At 40.2% G+C, this 24,076-nt stretch overlaps 1 protein-coding gene across 1 annotated transcript; it reads left to right on the top strand.

The window, feature by feature from the left end:
* Nucleotides 1–6,774: 6,774 nt before the first annotated feature.
* Nucleotides 6,775–9,220, top strand: LOC147612161 (uncharacterized). Its single transcript, XM_086784036.1, has 2 exons — nucleotides 6,775–8,386; nucleotides 8,635–9,220. The coding sequence occupies exons 1-2, from the start codon at nucleotides 7,337–7,339 to the stop codon at nucleotides 8,875–8,877; spliced, it is 1,293 nt and encodes a 430-aa protein (XP_086640162.1). The 5' UTR covers nucleotides 6,775–7,336; the 3' UTR covers nucleotides 8,878–9,220.
* The last annotated feature ends 14,856 nt before the right edge of the window (nucleotides 9,221–24,076 follow it).

A 24,076-nucleotide genomic window follows, 5' to 3' on the forward strand; every position in this document is an offset into this window, starting at 1 on the left:
CAAGGGTTGGTCTAAATTCTGTGAAATAGCAACAGCTATTTCACAGGTTTAGGAAACCCTTGCCCTTATGAGGCGATTAAGGGTGATGATACACATAGCATGCAAGTAGAATATATACAAGTTATGGCGACTCAAAAACAAAATGATGATCATATGCAGACTAGTGGGATAATAATGCATTCGATTGTTGTAATGTTAGGGAGCAAGAAAAGAAAAGAAACAATCCAAGTTAGGGGGCAAGCTCCTCCCTGGGAGCAAAAATCGCAAGCAATGATAAATGGTGGACCTCTTAGTGCAATACCATTGGTGATGAACACAAATGCAAGTGATGAAGAATCAGAAAAGTAGGCGAGCACGACGAAGGAAAATGCATTAAAAAAGGGAAAAAGAAACTTTTATGTTCTAGCCGTCGGTCCCGGTGGCTAACTTAAATGGGCAACCCATGTGTCAGCGCACGGTTGGTCCATGGTTTGTGATCGTTTCATGGCATGAAGCGGTAGGGCGGCTCTCGACGTGAACCATTTTGAAATGTTTCATGACGTGAAGTGCTAAGATTGTTCACAAAGTGAACCATTTCAATGCATTTCACAGCGTGAAGCACTAAGGTTGTTCATGATGTGAAACTATCTGATCCTTAATGTGTGCAAGTTTCGATACCTTATGGTTGCCTATATGCTCAAACACCCAAAGCCATAAGTTATGCATTTAGAGAAGGATTGAATACACATGAAACGAATTAACATGTTTTATGGCATAAAAATCATACTCTTTTACCTCATACCCATTTACTAGGGAATGGATACCTCTTGTAATCTTCTATGTTTTATTGCCATAGAAACCAATGTGGTACTTTGGAATTTGTGGTTTCAATTGCTTCAGTTTAGAGTGGGAGCTTTTGATTTTTCCCTCCGTCCATCCAATTAAAGAGTGCATCATTGAATCTTGTGGAACCTGTTTTGTTTCTTGTGCATGTGAGTGCACACCTTCCTTTCTCCACAACTTTGTTTAGCCTATCCCTTGGTGGATGAAGTTGGCAATGTCGCACTCTTCCTTTCCTTTCTCCACAACTTTGTTTAGCCTATCCCTTGGTGGATGAAGTTGGCAATGTCGCACTCTTCTGTTCACTTTGTCGAACGGGATTTTGTTGCCAGACCAACTTTTGTGCCTTTTTATTACTTGATTTAAATGGGAATTGGTTCTGTTTGTGTTGATGGTTCTTCCCAGTTCTTCTGATGGTACATATAGTGTTGGATCTTGGGTTGAACTTAGGTATCCATAATGCTGTATTGCCTTGATAATAATTTTGTGTAGCTAGTGTTGACAAGAATCCTACCACAAAAAGAGACATCATCGAAGGCCAGATTCTTCAAATGATGAATATCGTTTCAATGAATCAAATGAGGAACTGAGAATCACAATCTCATTTTGATAATTTTGTGTACGTTTCTCCGGATCCTTCCTTCTCTCCTCCCCCATTATTAATATCTCTTAGTTTCCCCACGAACACAAATCACATGTAACTTTGCTTATGATTGCCAAAAAACAAAGTGAGCAAAAAATATTAACAAAAAAAAGACTCACAAAAATATAAAAAATGCAATCATTCGCAAATACCCCCACCCCATTAAGAATTTTCGCTAATTTCTAACCTTTTCATTTACTAACTAGCCTTTCATATTCCTTCTGGAGGAACAATGACCATTGAGAGCCATCAACAGAACTTGTTAATTCTCCCCACACAAACATCTTCAACGCAATCACGAGGACGCAATCGGCATCAGGAAGGGGGAAATGTTAATCCATTCCTAGGCTTAACAAGAGCTACCGCCATTATCTTAAATCAAAGAGTCAAGGTAGATACACCAAAAGGTCATACAGTGCCCGGTCGGCCACAGTTTAAGTGAGTGTGAACACTTATGTGGCCATGAATATAAGTGAAAATCTCTCATAATACAAAGAACTCTCCCATTATGCAATAGAGTCTTGCTCTTGCTAATCTCTCTCTAATGCATGCTAGTGAGTGTGTGTGAGTGAAGTAAGGTGAGAGGAGGGACGAGTACACGTAGTGTAACGTGGCAGTGTGACAATGCTTGTGGGAGACGTGGTGGAATTGCTTCTCAAGTAGTTATAGAGCTTGGAGACCTCAAGGGTTACGAGCTAACGACAGTTGCGGTTCACTAGGTAATCTCTTGTTGGATGTGTTTCAAGGGGGGTTGGGGTGAGCCATAACAAAAGCAAGCTTAATTTTTTTTGAGTTAAGAAAGATATAGGTACTGTGATAATAGAAGACAAAAGGGATGTTACAAAAAAGATGTTGGGAAGAAAAAAGCCTTAAAGACATTGTTGTTAGCATTAGATTTTCTCTAAATAGAATTCTTCAAGTATATCCCTATTAAAGACTGAAAATAACATTCTCTTTGGAGTATAGAATTCTTCAAGTATAGCCCTATTTAAAGCTTGAAAAGAACATTCTCTGTGGAGCATAGAATTCTTCAAGTATGGCCCTATCAAAGATTGAAAAGAACATTCTCTTTGGTTAGCATTAAATTTTCTCTAAATAGAATTCTTCAAGTATAGCCCTATCAAAGAATGAAAGGGCATAGAATTCTTCAAGTATAGCCCCTAATAAAGACTGAAAAGAACATTCTCTTTGGAGCATAGAATTCTTCAAGTATAATCCTATCAAAGACTGAAAAGAACATTCTCTTTGTCAGCATTAAATTTTCTCTAAACAAAATTCTTCAAGTATAGCCCTATTAAAGGCTAAAAGAACATTATCTTTGGAGCATAGAGTAATGTTACAAAAAAGGTCCATAAGTGTGTGGATGGTGGGATACCACTGTACAAATGGTTCCACCCCACTCTTTCATGTGTGTGTGTGTGTGTGTGAGAGAGAGAGAGAGAGAGAGAGAGAGAGAGAGAGAGAGAGAGAGAGAATAAGTGTACAGATGGTGAGATACCAATGTACAAACGGTTCCACCCCTCTTTCGTGTGTGTGTGTGTGTGTGTGTGTGTGTGTGTGTGTTTGAGAGAGAGAGAATGAAACAAAATAAATAAGAGGACATCATGTAAGATCCCAAGACATCTAGTGTGTACAAATGGTTCCACCCCTCTTTCGTGTGTGTGTGTGTGTGTGTGTGTGTTTGAGAGAGAGAGAGAGAGAATGAAACAAAATAAATAAGAGGACATCATGTAAGATCCCAAGACATCGTGTAGTGTGTGTGTGTGGCATGCACGCATGTATTCATGTATGTGTGCACATATGTGCATGCATGCATGTTTACATGTGTGCATGACGTGTAGTGTGTGTGTGTGGCATGCACGCATGTATTCATGTATGTGTGCACATATGTGCATGCATGCATGTTTACATGTGTGCATGAGCACCCATGTGTGTGTGTGTGCGTGTGTGTGTGTTGTTTTGATGGCATTCTCTTTCAGAGCATTGTAATTTAAATGTATATAAGAGATCACACAAGTACCTTGCGGTGTTATCATGAGAAATAAATGTATTGTTATATATTATTTTTTTCTTATAAATGTAAGTATAAGAGATCACACATGGGCGTAAGATTGCCAAAGCACCTTGTGGTGTCATCATGAGAAATAAATCATTTTGGGTAGGACGTAATCGAGAGGAGTGACATTGGTTCACATTGTAGACAGTAGACTACTATCACAGCTAGGAGGCTATGGAGTTAACCCTTTAACATGTAAGTGGTAGCTAATGTAACAACCCAACAAACATTCAAATAGTGTGCATAGAGATAATTAGAATAGTATTTGTATTACATTTATTCAACGCAAAAGTTATAGTTGTATTCATATAACAGTCGTCTGACTTGTATACATATTTGTAGATAGTAGACCACTATCACAGCTAGGAGGCTATGCAGTCAACCCTTTAACACATAAGTGGTAACTAATGTAACAACTCGACAAACATTCAAATAGTGTGCATAGAGATAATTAGAAGAGTATTTGTATTATATTTATTCAAGGCAAAAGTTATAGTTATATGCATATAGCAGTAGTCTGGCTTGTATATACGTATTGTAGATAGTAGACTACTATCTACTATCAAAGCTAGGAGGCTATACAGTTTTGTATTACATTTATTCAAGGCAAAAGCTATAGTTGTACGCATACAACAGTAGTGTGACTTGTACACGTATACTTTTGACACAATGAGTTGTGACTCATAAGTCTTATTACATGATAGAAGGTTACAGTTGGGACCAACGGTAGCTGACAAATATATTGCTTCTCTTGACTTTTCTCCTATTTTGTTCCTTCTCTTGACGTTTCTCTTACGAACTCTTAGTATTTCCCTTGTTTTAATCAAGATTGCACACAATTAATTATTTGTGCTCTCAGCTTGTCCGTTTACTTATGTGGATAGAAAGGTGATTATTTCTGATGCACTATTAAAAACTCCCAATAGTAAGTGATTGACTACATCATTGATAAATTGTGATCCTCTATCACTTCAAATGGACAACTAAATCTTGAAATAATGTTTTCATAGAGGAGCTTGGCATCAACCTTACATGCAGCTATGTCTTTTGCCCACTTCGTGAAATAATATATCTCCCCAATGATATAGCGAGCTTGCAAATTCCTTATAGCAAGAAGGCTAATGAATCCAACGAAATTTATCCCCCATTTTTCAAACAATTCCTTATAGCAAGAGGGCTAATGGGTCCAACAAAATTTAACCCCCATTTTTCAAACAATTGTTGAACTATGATAAGTGTCAATGGCATCCTATCTTTCTGTTGTTGGCACTCATCATCGCCTTTTACAAACTCAAAGACATCACCAATAGTGTGGTCCACCATAAGCCTCCTCCTACTAACACATCATTTTCGTTGATATCTTGTTCACACACACATTCGCATATCGCATCATTTTTCCCATCTTTGACATATGGTCAATTGATAAGGGGTTATTGGATCAAGAGACACACATGATCTTTGTTCAAGGGTCTATCTAATGGAAACCATAGAATAGGTAGTGCAAGATCTCCTTGCTCCATTTAGGAAATAAATCCACTTTGAATAATGAGGTGTACGGTAAATTATCTTTAATTTTCATAACTAGTTCACACCATTTGGAATTCTTGACATATTGGCATGTTGTGAACCTTTCCTTACTATAATAGTAAAGTTGAGAATTCCAACATAAAAGCAACCATCTTGTAATGAGACCCATTGTGCATGGAAGGTATAACAAAGCTTGATAGTCCATGAAGAACACAAACTTGTTTGCCAATAGATAACACGAAGAACACAAACTTGTTTGCCAATACATAACATTGATACTTTTTAACAGTGTCCCTCCCTTTTTGTATTTGTATAATTCATCTTTGCATCATTCAATTGTTGACTTACAAAGTAAAATTGGATAATTCATCTTTGCATCATTCAATTGTTGACTTACAAAGTACATTGGATAGTACAATTTGTACTCTCCATGCTATGCGTATACACATCCAATAGCAAAGTTTGATACATTTATATATAGATGGAAGAAAAGATCCCAATTTGGTGGTGTCAAGATAGGCACATTGGCTAATGCTCTTTTCAGTTCATTGTATGCCCTCTGATAATCTTCAGTCCATTAAAAACTATCAATAGATAATGGTATGGCAATTTCAGTATAACAGAATAATTATTCTATAGTATCCAACTTCCCATGAAACATTGTACACCCTTGGAATTTATTAGTGGGGGTAATTCCAAAATCAATTTCACATTGCTCTTGTTAATGGAAATACCATTCTTGGACACAATGCGACCAAGTACTACACAGTGCGACCAAGTACTACACAGTTTTAACTCAGAAATGACATTTTAGAGGATTCAATAATATTACAATCAACATCTTAGAAACACTTTTCTTAAGAAAGAGAAGTGAGCTTTCCATCTGGTATGGGCACAGAGATCATCATCTATGAAAATCTCAAGCCATTTTTGAAGGTAATCTTTGAAAGCAGTACACATCAACCTTTGAAATGTGGTTAGTGCATTGGTTAAGCCGAAAGGCATAACCCTATATGCATATCTTTGAAAGCAGTACACATCAACCTTTGAAATGTGGTTAGTGCATTGGTTAAGTTGAAAGGCATAACCCTATATGCATATCTTTCCCAAATCATAGTGAATGTAACCTTATTTGATCTTCACGGGCAATGGACACTTTGGAGTTTACAAAGAGGAAAATGGCTTGCTTTTCAGTGTAGTAAGGTATATTGCATTCTGAGAAGCTATCTAAGAAGCTATAGGCTTCTTTTCTTGCTACTCTTTCCAGTGCATGTTCCATATATAGAAGGTGGATAGTTGTCGCTCTGTGTAGTGGCATTGACTTTCTTAAAATCCACACAAACTCTTAGCATTGCATTCGTCTTTGGCATAATCACATAGGTGACAGTGTGCTTAATAGGATAGCTGTAGTCGCTATAGGCTGGGAGAGGTGTGAACCCAACCTAAGGATGATCGGAATCCTTAGCATGAGTAGGTCATTTCGACTAAAGGGTTTGACTAAATTTTACTATTTATACCCTTATTTTTAAATGTGAAAGCCACTCTAAAATGTTTACTAATTTTTTTAAATAAAAAGCTGCCCGTCTAAAATAAAAGCCTGCCATGGGGTGTGGACACGTTAGTTGGCTGGTAGGGGCGTCCGCTAGGATTGACGGCGGTGGCAACGATGACGGGGCCGTCAATTCTGACGGCGTTGTGTAGGTTAGTCGTCTGTTGTCTGGGCACAATAAGAGCTTCAAGCATCTGGCTATGGTGGTCGGCTAGGTTTTAGGGTTTCTCTCTTATTCACTCGTCTCAAGGCGGCCAAGCAATTGCAAGGTAGCCATAGCCGTCTGTCGTTTTCTTATTGTTTCTAGCCTTTGTCTCCCTCTGGCTATGGTGGGGATCAGGGTTTGGATTGGGAGTTGCGAAGCGAGGGTTTCTTTCTGAGGCTTGGAGCTTGCAGAGTGCGGCAGTTGAGCAACTCACGATAGTCAGCTCTCTTATTCTGTGGAGCTGCTGTTTCTGCCTTCTGAACATAGGTTGAAGTCTAGGGTTTCTGAAATTAGGGATTTTGGTGGTTTCTGTTTTCTTTCGTCTACGGTAGGGTTACGATTATTGAAGTTAGGGTTTCTCTTTGCGGCATGTGGGATGGGGACTGCGGTGGTTGATCAATTTCAAGGCAGCCGTAGCCAGTTTCATCTGCTTATGTTTACCCTCTTGCTGCAAGTGGTTCTTTTTCTGGCCTGAGGTTAGGGTTAGGGTTACAATAAGGGCTAGGGCTAGGGCTAGGGTTAGTGTTACTTCTGCAGATGGACGAGGCATGGGAGCGGGCGGTAGAGGCTGCCCGTGGCGGGGAGGAGCCCGAAGCCGTGCGGTCGCTAACGTTGGATGGGGCGGTGAAGTGCTCGCAGGGGCGGCTGCCGGCGGCGTCGTTGCTTGAGCAGTTCTCGCAGTTGCGTGTGCTGTCGATTGCGAACGTGGGCCTGGCGTCGCTGGCGGATTTCCCCTCCCTCCCCAACCTCGAGCGCCTCATTCTGAGCGACAACCGCATCTCCGGCGGCCTCGAGTCCCTCGTCGATGCCGGCCTTGCCTCCCTTCGCGACCTAGACCTCTCCAACAACAAAATCCAGCTCCTTGACGACCTCGCCCCCCTTGCCAAGCTCAACCTCCTCTCCCTCGACCTCTACGAGTGCCCTGTCACCCGCATCCAGGACTACCGCTCCAAGGTCTTCTCCTCCATTAAATCCCTGCAGTACCTTGACAAGGTCGATGCTGAGGATAATGAGCGCCCAGAGTCAGATGAAGAAGAGGATGATGACGATGAGGACGTTGACTATGGCCTCGATGTAGATGAATTTGAAGTTGCTGCACTGCAGAAGGCACGGGATAAGGATGCCACCGTGATTGTTGTTGGGGATGATGAAGATGAAGATGGGGCTGAGGATGATGAGGATGGTGAGGAAAGTGATGAACTTGATAATGAAGATGGTGATAGTGTGCACTACAATGGTGTGGCAAATCATGTAGGGCAAAGCATCGAAGACAGTGGATCGGAAGAGGAAGAAGTCGATGACGATGATGAAGTAGGCGAAGAGGATGATGATGGGGATGCAGTTGTGGTGCATGACATCGAAGAGAGTGAGGAAGAGGAAGGTGGAGATGGAGGTGAAGGAGAAGAAGAGGACGAAGATGACGATGATGAGGAGGATGAAGATGAGGGCACTGAGAAAGCCCTCTCTTTGGAGGCGGAGACTAATGCCCAGGAAGATGCTTCAGAGGGTGGGAATGGTGAGTTGGGAGATGATGATGATGATGATGATGCTCTTGCAAATGAGGGTGAAGATGATGAAGACGAAGAGGTACTTTCTTTTTTTATTTCCCTTTCTATTCCCGATTTACCCTTTCATCTTGCTGTGTGTGAGTTCAGTCGGTTCCAGCCCTGCATATTTTTCATGTTGTTCCATCTGTGAGTGCGTGCTTGGTAAAATTACTAGTTTTTGAGAATGTGTGGAAGTGGATCTTGCTTGAATACATGCTCTAATACCATACTTTGGAAGTGGATCTTGCTTGAATACATGCTCTAATACCATACTTGTCTCTGATAAAGGAGGGTTATGGGACAGAGTACCTTGTGCAACCCATTGCTCGAGCAGAAGAAGAGGAGGTAGCCAGTGACTTTGAGCCTGGAGAAGATGATGAAGAAGAAGATGACCTAGATGATGAGGAGCACGACATTGATACACCAGCTCCAGCTTCTTCAAAACGGAAGAGATCTAAAGATAAAGATGAACATGATGATGATGATGATGATGATGACAGTGAAGATGATGAAAGGCCTCCTAAGCATTAAGGACCTGCACTGTAAGGGATTCTGCCAAGTCAGTACATGCCTTCGGCCCTTCTTAAATGGTGGCGCATGCTTGTGAGGAAAGGTATCCTGGGTACCTTGTCTTTACGCGCTGAGTTGTGTTTTACAGATCTGTTGCAACCATGCTTTACTCGTAACAAATGTATAAGTAAGGGCATAGTAGCAGCGTTTGACTTGGGGGTTAGAGACCACTGAGATCTGGGTGTTCTCATAGTTGTAGGTGTCTAAACCCCCTGGAAGCATACCCCTGATTTTTTTTTGGGGTTCCCGCAGATGAAATAGGCCATGTACTTTGCGGCTAGTTATGTGATTTGTAGATTGTGCAGAGCGTCTTGTCCTGTGAGTTTCTTGTGAAAGTGCTGTTCAGCAAAGTTTAATTTTTTCATGTCTTGCTTTCATTAGATGGGATTGCTGTGGATGTAAAGGCCTCAACTTACCTGTTAAGACATGCAGCATGCCCTTACATGGTCGAGTCAAATAGATGAAGTGTGTTATTGTTCCAAACTGGAAATTGCGTGTTAGTTGGTCAAGGAGAACTTGATTTGCCCACTTGGTGCTTCTCACAGATTTTTGGATTATACTGTATGAAGGTCTAAAACGTCTGTTGATTCTAGCAAACAGAGGTGGCTGAACATAAGTTTTTTTTTTCGTCTTACTAACAATATGTGAAACCTTTCCTTGAAAGGTTTGTAGAACTTGAACCCTTCACTGGTTTATAGATGTGGTAGATGTTTGTCTTGAATTTTGTGATTAATTGGGTCAGGGAGTAGAGGAGCTAATTGACTTTTTGGTTTTTCAACTGTCAGCAAATTTTTGGTTATGTTGATGAATTAAGGCTTTATAATCCCAGGTGATTATTTTGGCTGAAAAGTAACACAGTTGGGGTTGGCTTTCTTGCTGCCCAGCAGTTTTGGAGAGGGATTACAAGGTTTGTGTGTTTTTGTTTTCAGGAAAATGGAAAAGGTTTTGCATTTGCAGGGAATTGGCGTGTTTTTTATTCCCTGATTTTGGAATCTGGAAAGTTTTAGATTTCATTGTGTGTTTTAGGGGTGACTGATTCATGCTTTCTTGTGTTTTAGGTCTGATAGTGCCATTGTTTTAGACTTGTAATTCATGGTAATAGTCAAAGGGCTGCTTTATGTATCTAGTTTCAGTCGAATTTTCGGAAGCAGAAGAATGCAGTGCACGTTGCGTGGTGCATCCCAGAACATTGTAGAATCTAGTTCATGAAATTTGGAACCAAATAATCAATGTATAGATGTGCAGTGCAGGGGGTAAAGTCAAGTAAATTTTCTTGGAACTAGAGGACAAAGGAGATAAAGCAGAGTAAATTTCTTAGTATAATTTTGTCGAGCCTCCGGGGAAGGTGAATGCTTAGTATTTTGCTAGCTTCCTCATGTCTCCAGTCATCTTTGCAAATGAATTTCAAATCCGAATGTGTCCAATGGTAATCATTTTGAATTAAAGCCACATGAATGCTATCACCCTTTCAAATGAACTTTGTTCTCAATCAAATGCAAATGTTGCCTATAATATCTGCAAATGAAATTCAAATTTGAATGTGACCTAGAAATCCTTTCCGAACTGAATCCACATTAGAACTGTAACCCTGGCAAATAAGCATTATTTTAAACGAAATGCAAATGTTGCCTATAAACTTTGTTGCTGAAATCTAATTTGAGTCGAATGCAAAGGTTCCCTGCCACCTTTTCAATTGAAACCCCCCTACCAGCTTTTCATATGAAATCTTGATTCATATGCAAATGTTTCACGAAGGGTACCTTAATGCAAATATATTATTTATCACCCTTGGAAACAAAATATGGTACATGGAAATGGTCGCAAGCTTGAATTTTGACAGGCACCCTTGTCCTTCAAAAGGTGTGCTCCCTTATCTTTCAAAGGGTTTCTTTCAAAATTGGCGGGTTTGGTGAAATATAGCAAAAGTTTTTTTTTGGGTTTGGTGAAATATAGCAGAAGTCTTTTTTGTATTGTAGTGTAATTTTTGCTGGGCATTTTGAAACTGTGAAGTACTTTATAGCCAAAATGCTAAAAAACGAGCGTGATGCCTGTCAAAAAGCAACGGATAACTTAGTCAACACATCTTGATCAGGAAGGATTCCCGATCTTGAGCTGAAGAAGAGTGCATCTAAAGGGCATCTTGAGCTGAAGAAGAGCATGCATCTAAAGGGCATCCGGCAATTTAATTTAATCTTACAGAACATGCTATTTTCCCAATTGGTTAATCTTTCAAGGCAGTTTTTCTTTCCCAATCGAGTGATGAAAACCCAATGGAAATGTCACCTCCAACGGTTGACTGTATCAAACACCCAACAATCAGTTCAGATAAAAAGGTCTTTGCAAAGTGTATAGGACTTCATTTCTAAACAGTTGTTACCTTACCTAAGTACCTTACTGAACATCCAATATTTTAGCCCATCAAATGCCTTTAAATTTCCCAATTTTTGGGAATTGAGAAAATGTCTTTCTCAAGATAAGTATTGCAATTGTTATTAATTCAAATGTCTTTTTCTTTACCACAAATTTACCTTCCTTTTTCCTATGAAAAAAGCACCATTTTAAAATATTTTCATAAAATTACTCCCGATCATAATTACCCACCTTCTTTTAAGTATAGCCAAATTTGTAATTAGGCTGGATTCATGCAGTGTTCACAGAAATATATATATTCTCAACAAATATTGAAATTTACATTGAAAAGCAAAAATTGTGGCACGCCCATTGTATATAATTTTTATAAATTTTTTAAAATTGGGTGATTAAATCATTCATGACTGATAATGATATTGCCGATCGATAAAATTAATGCACTGCGAGCTAATTTCTCAAAAAGTTAGATTTATTTATGGTATTTTGTTTTACAGTTCTGGCCCACGGAAAAAAAGATGAGGGAGACACTGCCCACTTGCAAAAGTGATTTTTGACTTTTTGAGAAGACGAGAAAGGGAGAGGTTCTCATATTAATGCCTGTAATTAATTAGAAAATTGCTATATTTAATGGAAATGCAAAAAAAACATTTTGGTGCCATTATTATTTATTTACTTGTGTTTTCCATTCACTCCTTTTAGTATTGACTTTTTTTTTCTTGAAATATAAATCTACTTTACACCATATCCCTTCCGAATTACACCCCCACATATATAAATAATTACTAAAATTATACATTTATCTTAATTACACCTATGCATATATAAATAATTACTGAATATTTTTTCAAATGGGTCTATGTAAATTTATCTGGTGTGCCAATACTCCTCAAAGATTCTTGGGAGGACAATTTCCTACGACATTAAAATACCTCCTCCTCCCTTTTGTGTGTGTATGTGTGTGTGTGTGTGTGTGTATAATGGCAACAACTCCCCCTCTGCATACAATTATAGGTAAAATTGACATTATAGGAACCTTTGGAAGATGTTTACCACGCTTAAGGAGGGACGATGGAGAAATACCATCACACACAGCCATGGCCCTAGAGGTACAAGAACTCAAAGATGCCAGTATAAACGCTCTAAAAAGACATGGAACAAGCCATGACTAAAAATGCAGGACTTTAGGGCCTTAAGAAGGATATTGAATCAACTACCCAATGGGTAGAAGTTGCAAACAACCACCTCCCAATGGGTGAAATGGCACACAAACAACACCCAAATGCAAGCCAAAATTCTATTGGAAGTGGAAAAACACCGACAATCTTATGCATTAAATGTACAAGTGATTGTGCTTCACGTAGTAGGTTCCCCCAAAGCAAAAGGGGAACAACTATGCAGACAAATGGATGTGGATGGCAAGCCATTCATTGATGTGTAGTGAGTAGGGAGGGAGAGTCCTCTTCTGCTCTCAAATTTAGGGATGCTCTTGCTTGTCAAGCTTTTATGGCCAAACATATCGCCTTGAAAGGCACCAAGATCTACAACGGGCATGACCTCACCTCTCAGGTGGAGCAAATGAAGATTGGCATGATACATGTTCACGAGGAATGCAAAGTAGGGAAATGGGTTGTCTATTGTGATCGTTGGGTCATTATCATAGAGGGACATCCTGCATGTAGGGCTAAGAAGCATTGCAGGGCCAGGAAGCATGGGCCAAATGGAGGGGGTCCCACACCCCTCTTGCCTAGCCACCCTCAAAGCAACTTCCCCAAAACGTGTATAGGGATGCTAGACACGTGTTCCTTCTCCAACCCTTATACTTCCATAAGACCATTTTAGTTGCACATGTGGGATCTACACGACGATTGCCATGTTTGCATGAGGAGGAGGGTTGATTAACCTAACACCACATGATGGGATGGCATATATGAGACCAAGGATACGCTTCACCTAGCCACATGGAATTGCAATGGCACTTTATTGGTCAGATCTAGGTGGCTTCACTCAGACTTACACAAGAAGAGAGGTTATTTTTTATACAAAGACTCGTCAAGCCTCGAAAGGGAAGGTATCGTGATATATGTATGGGAGTCAATGTTGTTTAGAGGGTCGAGGGGGTTAGGTGGAGTGGCAGTGCTATGAAACACAGATACAACATCTGCTATATATGAACAAGCATGACAGTGCCATGCCCCATGCAAAAAGGCTCTGATACCATTGTAGGGACAGGAAGCATGGGGAAAATGGAGGGGGTCCCACACCCCTCTTGCCTAGCCATCCACAGAGCAATATCCCCAAAACGTGCATGGGGATGATAGGCTCTTTCTCCAACCCTTATACTTCCATGAGACCTTTTCAACTACGCATGTGGGATATACACAAGGATTGCAATATGTGCATAAGGAGGAGGGTCAATTAACCCAACACCACATGATGAAGTGGCATATATGAAACCAAGGATATGCTTCACCTAGCCATATGGAATTGTAATGGCACTTTATGGTCAAATCTAGGTGGCTTCGCTGAGACTTACACAAGGAGAGAGATTATTTTTTATACAAATACTCATCAAAGCTCCTAAAGGGGAGTACAAAGACTCATCAAAGCCCCTAAAGGGGAGGTATCATGATATATTTATGGTATAGAGGGTAGAGGGGAGTGGCATGCTTGTTTCGTATACTCACTGGTGATTTGATCGGTGTTAGGTGGAGTGGAAGTGCTATGAATCACAGATACAACATCCACTAGATATGAACAATCATAGCAATGCTATGCCCCACACAACAAGGCTCTGATAGGATAGGAAGCCTGGGCCACATGGAGGGGGTCCCAAACCCCTCCTGCCTAGTCCCCACATAGCAACATCCCCAAAACATTCACAGGGATACCGGGCTTTGTTCCTTCTCCAACCCTTATACTTCCACGAGACCTTTTTAGCACGCATATGGGATCTACACGAGGATTGCCACATCTACATGAGGAGGAGGGTCGATTAACCCAACATTACATGATGAGGCGGCATATATGAGACCAAGGATATGCTTCACCTAGCCACATGGAATTGCAATGAAACTTTATGGTTAGATCTAGGTGGTTTCACTAAGACTTACATAAGGAGAGAGATTATTTTTTATACAAAGACTCATCAAAGCCCCAAAAGGGAAGGTATCATGATATATGTATGGGAGTTAATGTTGTATAGAGGGTGGAGGGGGTTAAATGGAGTGGCATGCTTGTTTTGGTACTCACTAGTGATCTAATGGGATGAGGAGGCCCATTTCACGTGGATGCATTTAGCTAGGTATGCTTTAGGATGTTGTATTACTTCCCACTTGAGACATCAACTAATGCACGAGATTTAATGTAGGATGTGAAAAGATGCAAGGGAGAAGAGAGCTTGAGCTCTTGCAAGCACACACACACACACAAACCCTAGAAGAGAACACACAAGGTGAGAGGCTGAAAATTCTTCTTCTTCTTCACACAACAAAAAAGGTCTACAAAGAAGATAAAGTTACTAACACACATAATAGAGTATATACAAGTGGTCTATAATGTGAACATGCTAAGAGGAGTAGGTAGATGTGGACTAGTCAGTTTAGTCCACCTATAGAATCTCTGGCGAAGATATGTTGATGCTAGCTACCAAACCCGCCAGTGATATAAATGTCGAATAGTCATGCAGGTGCCTCGTGAGTGGTGTCAGCTCATGTTGAGCTTGACATCTCAACACTCCCCCTCAAGCTCAACTCTAGCTCATGAACTCCAAGCATATCTCGAAATTTGCGGAGCTTCTCAGCTCCCAAGGCCTTTGTGAAGATGTCAGTGACCTGATCTTGTGTGCTGATGTAGGCCAAGTCTATATCGCTTGTTGCCAAGACTCTTTCTCTGATGAAGTGGTAATGCACCTCAATGTGTTTCGTCCGTGCATGAAAAACTGGGTTCCTGGCCAACTGTATACTGCTAAGATTATCACAATATATTACAATCTTTCTCTCCACATGCAACCCCAAATCAACAAGTAGCTTGCGTAACCAAGCTACCTCACATGCTACCACCGCAGCTTCTCTATACTCTGCCTCTGTACTCGACAAGGCAACTGTGGGCTACTTGCTGCTCCATGTCACAGCAGCACTCCCCAATGAAAACATAAATCCACTGGTAGATCTCCTATCTGAGATGCTACCTTCCCAATCTGCATCTGTCTACACATATAGCTCCAATGGTACACTTGCTGCATAAAACATTGATAATCAACGGTGGCCCTTAAATACCGAAGTGTGCGTCGTACACTGTCAAGATGTGGTTTGCGCGAAACTTGCATAAACTGGCTCTCTAAGCCAACAGTGTAGCTCAAATCTGGCCTGCTGATCGTGACATAGATCAAACTTCCCACAATCTTCCTGTACATAGTGGGATCCTCCAACACATAACCTGCATCCGCACTAAGCTTGCCATTTTGATCTAATGGCACCGAGATTGGCTTACAATCAGCCATCCCATACTTGGACAACATGTCCACTGCATACTGTCTCTATGACAGCCAAATACTCTCAGGTGTACGAATGACCTCAATTAGCGCAGATCTCCCAAATCCTTCATCTCAAACTTCTTTTTGAGAAGACTTTTCACATGCTCAATCTCTTCCAAGTTGTCACTCCCAACAATAAGATCGTCTACATATATGGTGATGATCACAATACCCCCAACAATAAGATCGTCTACATATATGGTGATGATCACAATACCCTTATCACTCTTGCGCACATACAAAGAGTGATCTGCATCTGCCATATGAAAATCAATAGTGACAAGATACTCAGCAATCTTATCATTCCATGATCGTGGAGCTTGCTTTAGCCCATACAAGGCCTTATGAAGCTTACATATATACTTTGAGTGACCTGTATCCTTAAAACCTAGTGGCTGATCCATATACACCTCTTCTTGCAAGTCACCATGTAAGAACACATTTTTACATCCATTTGATGTAAAAACCAGCCTTTAGCTGCAGCCACCACAATCACAACTCTCACAGTTGCCATCTTTGCAACTAGGGAAAATGTCTCCTCATAATCAATCCCATGTGTCTGCGCATATCCTTTAACTACCAATCTAGCCTTGTACCTGCTTATGCTACCATCACTATTATGTTTCACCTTATACACCCACTTACAACCAATAGCTCTCTTGCCTTCAGGCAATGGCACCAAATCCCAAGTCTCATTTCCATACAATACATCCATCTCCTCATCCATAGATTTCTCCCAACAACACACATTTCCAATAGCCTCATCAAAACATGTGGGTTCTACAACTTGCACAACTTTTGCCATATACGCATAGTGATGTGTCACATAACCATCATAAGTCAACCTCGACACAGGATTTTTGGACTCTTCCAGATCTTCGTAACTTTGCATTCATGGCTTCCATAGCCTTCTTCACACCAACTGTCCTCATTGTTGGAATCCCAAGCTCCTTATCAAGGCTCATCTCCGAGCCATTAGAATCTCCATCAACAAGAGAATGCCCTTCAGAAATGTCAGGCATACCAAGGGGCTCAACCATTTTCTCTTTTCCATTATGTGATGTACCAACTACATTTTCAGGACTGGTATTATGACGCAGCCTACCACTCCATGGTTTATCAACATAGAACCGCTGGATGAGGACTCTCTTGGTCCACTCAATGACTGTGATTGCTAACTTGCATTCTGTGCAACCACATTTCCACTTACATCAGCCCCAACAACATCCTTTTCAGTAGCATACCAGCTACTCATTTCATCAAATACAACATCCCTGCTTACCCTCAATTCACGTGTAGCAAGATTATAGCATCTATATCTCTTTTTCTCAAGGGAATACCCAATAAACACACATTTTTTTTCCTTTTGGATCCATCTTGGTACGTAACTCATCTAGCACATGCACATATGCAATACATCCAAAAACTTTCAAGTGAGACAAATCCGGTTTCTTGCTAGTAAACTTCTCCTTTGGCATTGCATCATGTATGGCTGCAGTAGGAGTCATGTTCATGATATGAACTTCTGTAGACACTGTCACAGGAGTGAGATTTTTCAGAATATTTTATCATGGGAGTGAATCCAATTAATTATATGTGTGATGCATGATTCATGTGTGAAGCATGGTTATGAATGATTTCCATTTGTTATAATTATTTTTGTGAGTGATTCCAAAGTAATTGTGATCTAAGATTGTGGATTATGTTGAGTATAGATCATGGGTTCGAGAAAACCAAGGTGGACATTGGACGAGATTATCTAGCCAAGCACATGTGTGCTAAATATTTAATTTTGTATGGTTTGGTCCATTGTACATATGTTGGGCAAGGATTATTTTTTATGAGATGCTTTAAAAGCATTGGACTAAGGTTCAATTTTGTAAAAGCTAAATTTTGGAAAAGCTATGCTATTTATGGCTCCAAGGGCTAAACTTATTAATATGATTTAAAAATACCGCGTGTGGGAGTGGAGCCACATAGGTCGGGCGGGGGGAGATTGCACCCAGTCTTGTGTTCTTGATCTTTCATGCTTTTGATTCATGCTCTTGATTTATGCTATGATGTTATGTTTTATTTCTTTTATTATTTAATTTATGGAATAATCTAATCTCCATGTACCATGGTCCTGTAATAGTGGTGTGACATGAAAAATTAACCCCAACTTTGCGTCAGAGTGGTATCAGAGCACTGCAAATTCAAGAATTGAATTTGGGTCATGGGAGAGTTGAAGAAAAATCAAGAAATTGATTTTTTCTCAAAGGCTATTGGCTTGGAGCAATTTGAAGGCTTTTCAACAACAAATTCAAAATTACTTGCACGGGAAGAGTAGAATCTACAACAAAGGTGATCAAGTTGGTTGTGAGTGAGTCCAACCAGATGTGACAGGTGTGAGACGTGTGGTATACTTTTTGAATACCTGTGATGCATATGAAAACATTGTGAGTGAATCCAATGTGTGAGTTTGATTGTGAGTGAGTCCAATCAACTCTAAGGCACATGTGACTAAGGTTCTGTGAATTTGATCGTGAGTGAGTTCGATCAACCCTTTTGAATTTATGAGGGTGACCCTGGTTGGTTGTGGAGTGAGTCCAACTAGCTGTGGCACGTGTGGTATACTTTGAATACGTGTGATGCATATGAAAACATTGTGAGTGAATCCAATGTGTGAGTTTGATTGTGAGTGAGTCCGATCAACTCTAAGGCACGTGTGACGCGTGTAAAAGTTCTATGAATTTGATCGTGAGTGAGTCTGATCAACTTTAAGACACGTGTGATGCATGCAAGGATTTGTGGAAGTGAATCCACTTAAATACATAATGATATTGTGAGTGAATCCAATGTGGGAACAATTAATGTGTTTGATCACTCGTGTGTGCTGATAGTTACAACCGAGGACGGTTGTTCTTCTCAAACGGGAGGACTGTCACGGGAGTGAGATTTTTCCAAATATTTTATCATGGGATTGAATCCAATTAATTATATGTGTGATGTATGATTCATGTGTGAAGCATGGTTATGAATGATTTCCATTTGTTATAATTATTTTTGTGAGTGATTCCAAAGTAATTGTGATCTAACATTGTGGATTATGTTGAGTATAGATCATGGGTTCGAGACAACCAAGGTGGACATTGGACGAGATTATCTAGCCAAGCACGTGTGCTAAATATTTAATTTTGTAAGGTTTGGCCCATTGTACATATGTTGGGCAAGGATTATTTTTTATGAGATGCTTTAAAAGCATTGGACTAAGGTTCAATTTTGTAAAAGCCCAATTTTGGAAAAGCTATGCTATTTATGGCTCCAAGGGCTAAACTTATTAATATGACTTAAAAACACCGTTCGTGTGGGAGTGGAGCCACATAGGTCCGGGGGGAGATTGCACCTAGTCTTATGTTCTTGATCTTTCATGCTTTTGATTCATGCTCTTGATTTATGCTATGATGTTATGTTTTATTTCTTTTATTACTTAATTTGTGGAATAATCTAATCTCCATGTATCATGGTCCTATAATAGACACAGCCTCAGCCCAATCGCTATGTGGCATATTCTTCTCAGCCATCAATGCTGGTGCTATCTCTGCAATGTGCCTGTTTTTTCGCTCAGCAACTCCATATTATTGTGGAGTGTATCTACATGTAACTTGTCTCTGAATGCCATTCTTTCACAAGAATTCAGAGAACTCATTGGAGAAGTATTCTCCCCCTCCATCTGACCTTAAGCACTTCACATGCTTTCCTGTCTATTTTTCAGTCATGACTCTAAAATTTTAAAAAATGAGTGAACACTTCACTCTTCTCCTTCATGAAGTACACCCACACTTTCCTCATGTGGTTATCAATGAATGTTACGTAGTACCTGTATAGCCACCCATAGACATAGTCTTCGTAAGACTCCATACATCTGAATGCACAACATCTAGTATATTCTTGCTCACATTTCTATCGTATGGAAATACATGTTTTGTTTGCTTTCCAAATGATATGCTATACAAACTTTCTGCATACTTTCAACTTTAAACTTAGGCAGCCCTGTCACAATTTGTTTAGTCTGCATAGACTTCATTCTTTGCACATTGACATGCCCAATTCTCTTATGCCAAATGTCTGTATCTACAACAACTCCTGAACCATTTGCAAACATTGCAGCACTCACTTCAGGCATATTCACATTCAATGTAAACATTATGTCCACTTTGTTGCCTTTTGCAACCAACTTGCACTTATCTTTGAAGTTTGCAAATCTTGCTCAATCATCTGGTCAACTTGCACTTATCTTTGAAGTTTGCAAATCTTGCTCAATCATCTGGTCAACAGAAACCAGATTCTTTGTTATGTTCGGAACATGAAGTACATCTGCAAGGTACTTCACTTTACCATCTTGCACAGACAATGGCACATCTCCAACATGGGCAATTGGATGAGCAGTGTCATCCCCTTTTTCAACAAAACGTGGTCTTTCAAGACTCTTCATTTCCTTGAACCACTCACCATGACTTGTCATGTGGTTCGAAGCACCTGAATCAACATACTATACATCATCCTTACATGCTACTACATCATTTTCAGACACATCATTAACCACATGTTGCATAACAAACAACCTCTCATTATCCCATTATCTCTGCTAGAGGATGCATAGTTGTTTTGCTGTACTTTTCCATTTCCCATGTCACTTTGCTTCTTATAGCAATCTGCCTGCACATGCCCAGGCTTACCATAGTAAAACAGCCTCGTGTATGATTATGCTGCCTTTGCCAATTACCATGACCTCGTTGACTCCCCCCTGCCTCTAAACTAGCCTCTTGCACCTGTATGTTGTTGTGTGAATCCTGGGATTGTTGCTGCTACTGACCATAATTCTAATTACATGTTCGCCCCCACCACCTTGGCCACGTCCACGACCTCTACATTGTCCTCTACCTGCACTTGTGTAGAAGGCCTGCTGCTCTGAACTGTTTCTATTTTGTGAAGATTGTTGATCTTCACCCAAGTTCTTCTCTTCAATGATCAACACATTGACACCAAATCTGTGAAGTTGGGAATGTTCTCCCAAGTCTGAATAGACGTCTTGAACGCCTTGTATTGTGGCCTGAGACCACGCAGACACACTTCCACCTTATCACCATCATCAACAGAAACACCAATTGATGCAAGGGATTCTAGAATGCCCTTGATCTTCAAAGCATAATCATTCACATACATATTCTTCTTTTCCATAGTATGAAGCTCATTCTTAAACTGAATTTTTTGTGCCTTGGTGTTGGTTTCATACAGCTTCACCACGGTGTCCCATGCCACCTTAGCTGACTTGGCATCCTGTATATGCCCAATCATAGTGTCATGTATGCTAATAGAAAGCCAATACATGACTTTACTTTCTCCTTGATTCCAACCCTTGAACTCTTTTATATTTGTAGTAGTTGGATTAATCTTTGGTATCTCTGGTGCCTCCTCATGTTCACCTTCAATGTAGTCCCAATAACCTTTTTCCATTAGGAAATTTGTCAATCTAAACCTCCAAGCATGGAATTTGTTCTTGTCAAGCTTCTCTGCAACAATCTGGTATATTCCATCATTTGACATATTTTCTGCAACACAAATTTACCAGCAACAACAGCACTCTTGCTTGACCTGCATAAACTGCTGTATTCTCTATCAACAGCGGTACTATACTGCACCCAAATTGTCACAACCAGTGACCTTACTTTGCATACATACACCCAATGGCAACTTTGAGACCTAGCTAATTGCTCACTAATCACGTCTTAATTATCATCTAATCTCTTTGTTAATGATGTTGATTCTAGCATTTGATCCACCATAGCTCATCACATTGCTGCAAATTTAACATGGTATCAGAGCCAAAGCTTAGGATTCATCTATTTTTTGAGCCTAATTACCTTTCTAATTACTCTACTAATCATAATTAGGAGTTAATTCATTTTTAAGTCTATTTTCAAGTAGCCTTTGTACCCCCGGCTGGTGGAGGAGCTCCCTCTCCCTCTAGGCTCAACATTAGCTCAAAAGCTCTCAGCCATAGCTAGCCATACTCCCAAGGCATAAGCCCATTCAAACAAATCGCCAAACCGCTGTGTATAACTGTAGATTTTTGCTAATTTTCCAGCGCCATTTTTTTGAGGAGAATTTGAGATTTCTGCTGCTCCATATGCAATGGCTCTAATTTCTCTTGGCCCTAGGAGTTTTCAAGGGTGCTCTACAAGCTGGTGAAGACAGATTTTGATTTGATCAAGTCTACAGTGAGATCCAAGCTCTTCATCAAATCTACAGGTGACTTTGGTAAAACAGAGATTAAGCATTCAATATTTGGTCAAATCTTGTGTTTCTTGGCTTAATCCTCTACTAGACTAATTGCTATTGATGGCCTTGAAAGGATTTGAGCTCATTTGAACTCTAAGGCCTCAGATTTGGACTCCCCGCATACTCTATTTTTGCACACAAAACAAAGGATTAATTTGCTAATCAATGATAAATCAGTACTAATCACTATATTTTGGTGCAATTGAGGGTTTAAATTAACCATTGGTATCTGATACAGATCTCTATAACTTCAGATTGCAATTCGGAGTTGGTTTGATACCCCAACCATTCCATACAGATTTGTTTACCTTGGTTTAATGTAATTTCTGGTGATTTTATGCTGATAAATCTGTTGTTGTAATCATCACCTAAACACCAGATTGAGTTGTAAAAGGGTAGACACTTCCCTTGAATCTTGAAATTGGATCAAGAGGTAAGACCCCCTTCACATCATCATGAGTACGGCACAAGAGAGCCAAATTTAATGGGGAGCAGTTTTACACATGGCAGACAAAAACCATGTATCTGCTCATGAGGAAAAATCTGTGGGGGCTAGTTGAGGGAAGAGATGAGTGCCCAGAGGTGAGAGGAAAAATGAGTGGAAGAGCAGGAATGAAAAAGCATTGGGACTTATCGCACTCAGTTTAAATGATGAAATCATTCATCACATCACAGGGATACAGTGGGCAAAGGATGCATGGGATGAACTCAATAACTTATTTGGCACACAAGCTAAAAATTCAAAGATAAATCTGTTAATGCAATTCTACAAATTGGATATGAAGGAAAGTGAACCTTTAATCACACACTTGAATAGATATAAAAGCATTAAGCAACAACTGGCAGCTATTGGCAAAAAGGTAGAAGATGATGAGGCACTAGCAGTGCTTTTGAAGAGTGTGGACAAAGGTGAATATGAAAACATTATAGCAACACTAAAGAATATACCTGAATTGAAGCTACACGAGATAGAAGGAGCTCTACTAGAGCAAGAGACTAGAGGCAAAGAGAAGAAATGACTGGACTCAATAGTAGGAGAAGAAAAAGCATTCTTCACTCGAGGAGGATTCTCTCGAGGATGAGGACAAGGAAGAGGCAGAGTAGGAGGAAGGACCTTCACTTGCCACAACTGTGGAAAGCCAGGACACATGGCAAGAGACTACTACAACAAACCTAGTGGAGAAGGAACGACATCAGCAAACTTCATGGAGGCTCCTAATAATGAAGTGGAGTCAGATCATCTTTTCTGAGATAGAGAGTGAAACCCCACAACCCAATGTAACGTGCCCCAATAGAGTAAAACCACCTCTGGAGCCACCGATGATGGAGGCCATGTGGTATAGATGTATGTGTGAGCACTTTAGTCAAGGTCACGCGGGCACTTGTAGTAGCCTTGGACACATAGAGAGAGAGAGAGTGTCACGGACTATGAGTTTAGGGACTTGAGGCACTGGTCGCGGACTATCAAGTAAGAGGGAAACTTGGTATAGGGTCCAGGTGTGCTAGGAGTATTCAGTTGAGGGGAGATGTTGAAATATACAAGTGAATAGGGTGTGTGCAGGAACAAGCCCTTAGCAAGAGGCTGTAAAAGAGAATCTGTTAGTGTGAGGAGAGAAGCTGTAAAAAGGTGAGAAGTATCTATTGCGAGAGAATAAAGGGTAGCATGAGGAGATTTAGGAGGTGTGGAGATATTCTGGGAGAGGTGGAGAGAATCAAGCAAAAGAGGTGGAGTGAATCAAGAAGAAATCAGTGGGATTGGATGTTTGGATGTAAACCCTATAAATTGAGGCATTGGCCTAATGAAAATTTGCTGGTTTTTGATTATCCATGCCTACATTAAGCTATCAGTTAATTGCTATCTTAATTATCATCTAATCTCTTTGTTAATGATGTTGATTCTAGCATTTGATCCACCATAGCTCTTTACATTGCTGCAAA

Source organism: Cibotium barometz, chromosome 46 (genome assembly GCF_041138505.1).
Source record: "Cibotium barometz isolate CiBa-2024 chromosome 46, ASM4113850v1, whole genome shotgun sequence".
Lineage (NCBI taxonomy): Eukaryota > Viridiplantae > Streptophyta > Polypodiopsida > Cyatheales > Cibotiaceae > Cibotium > Cibotium barometz.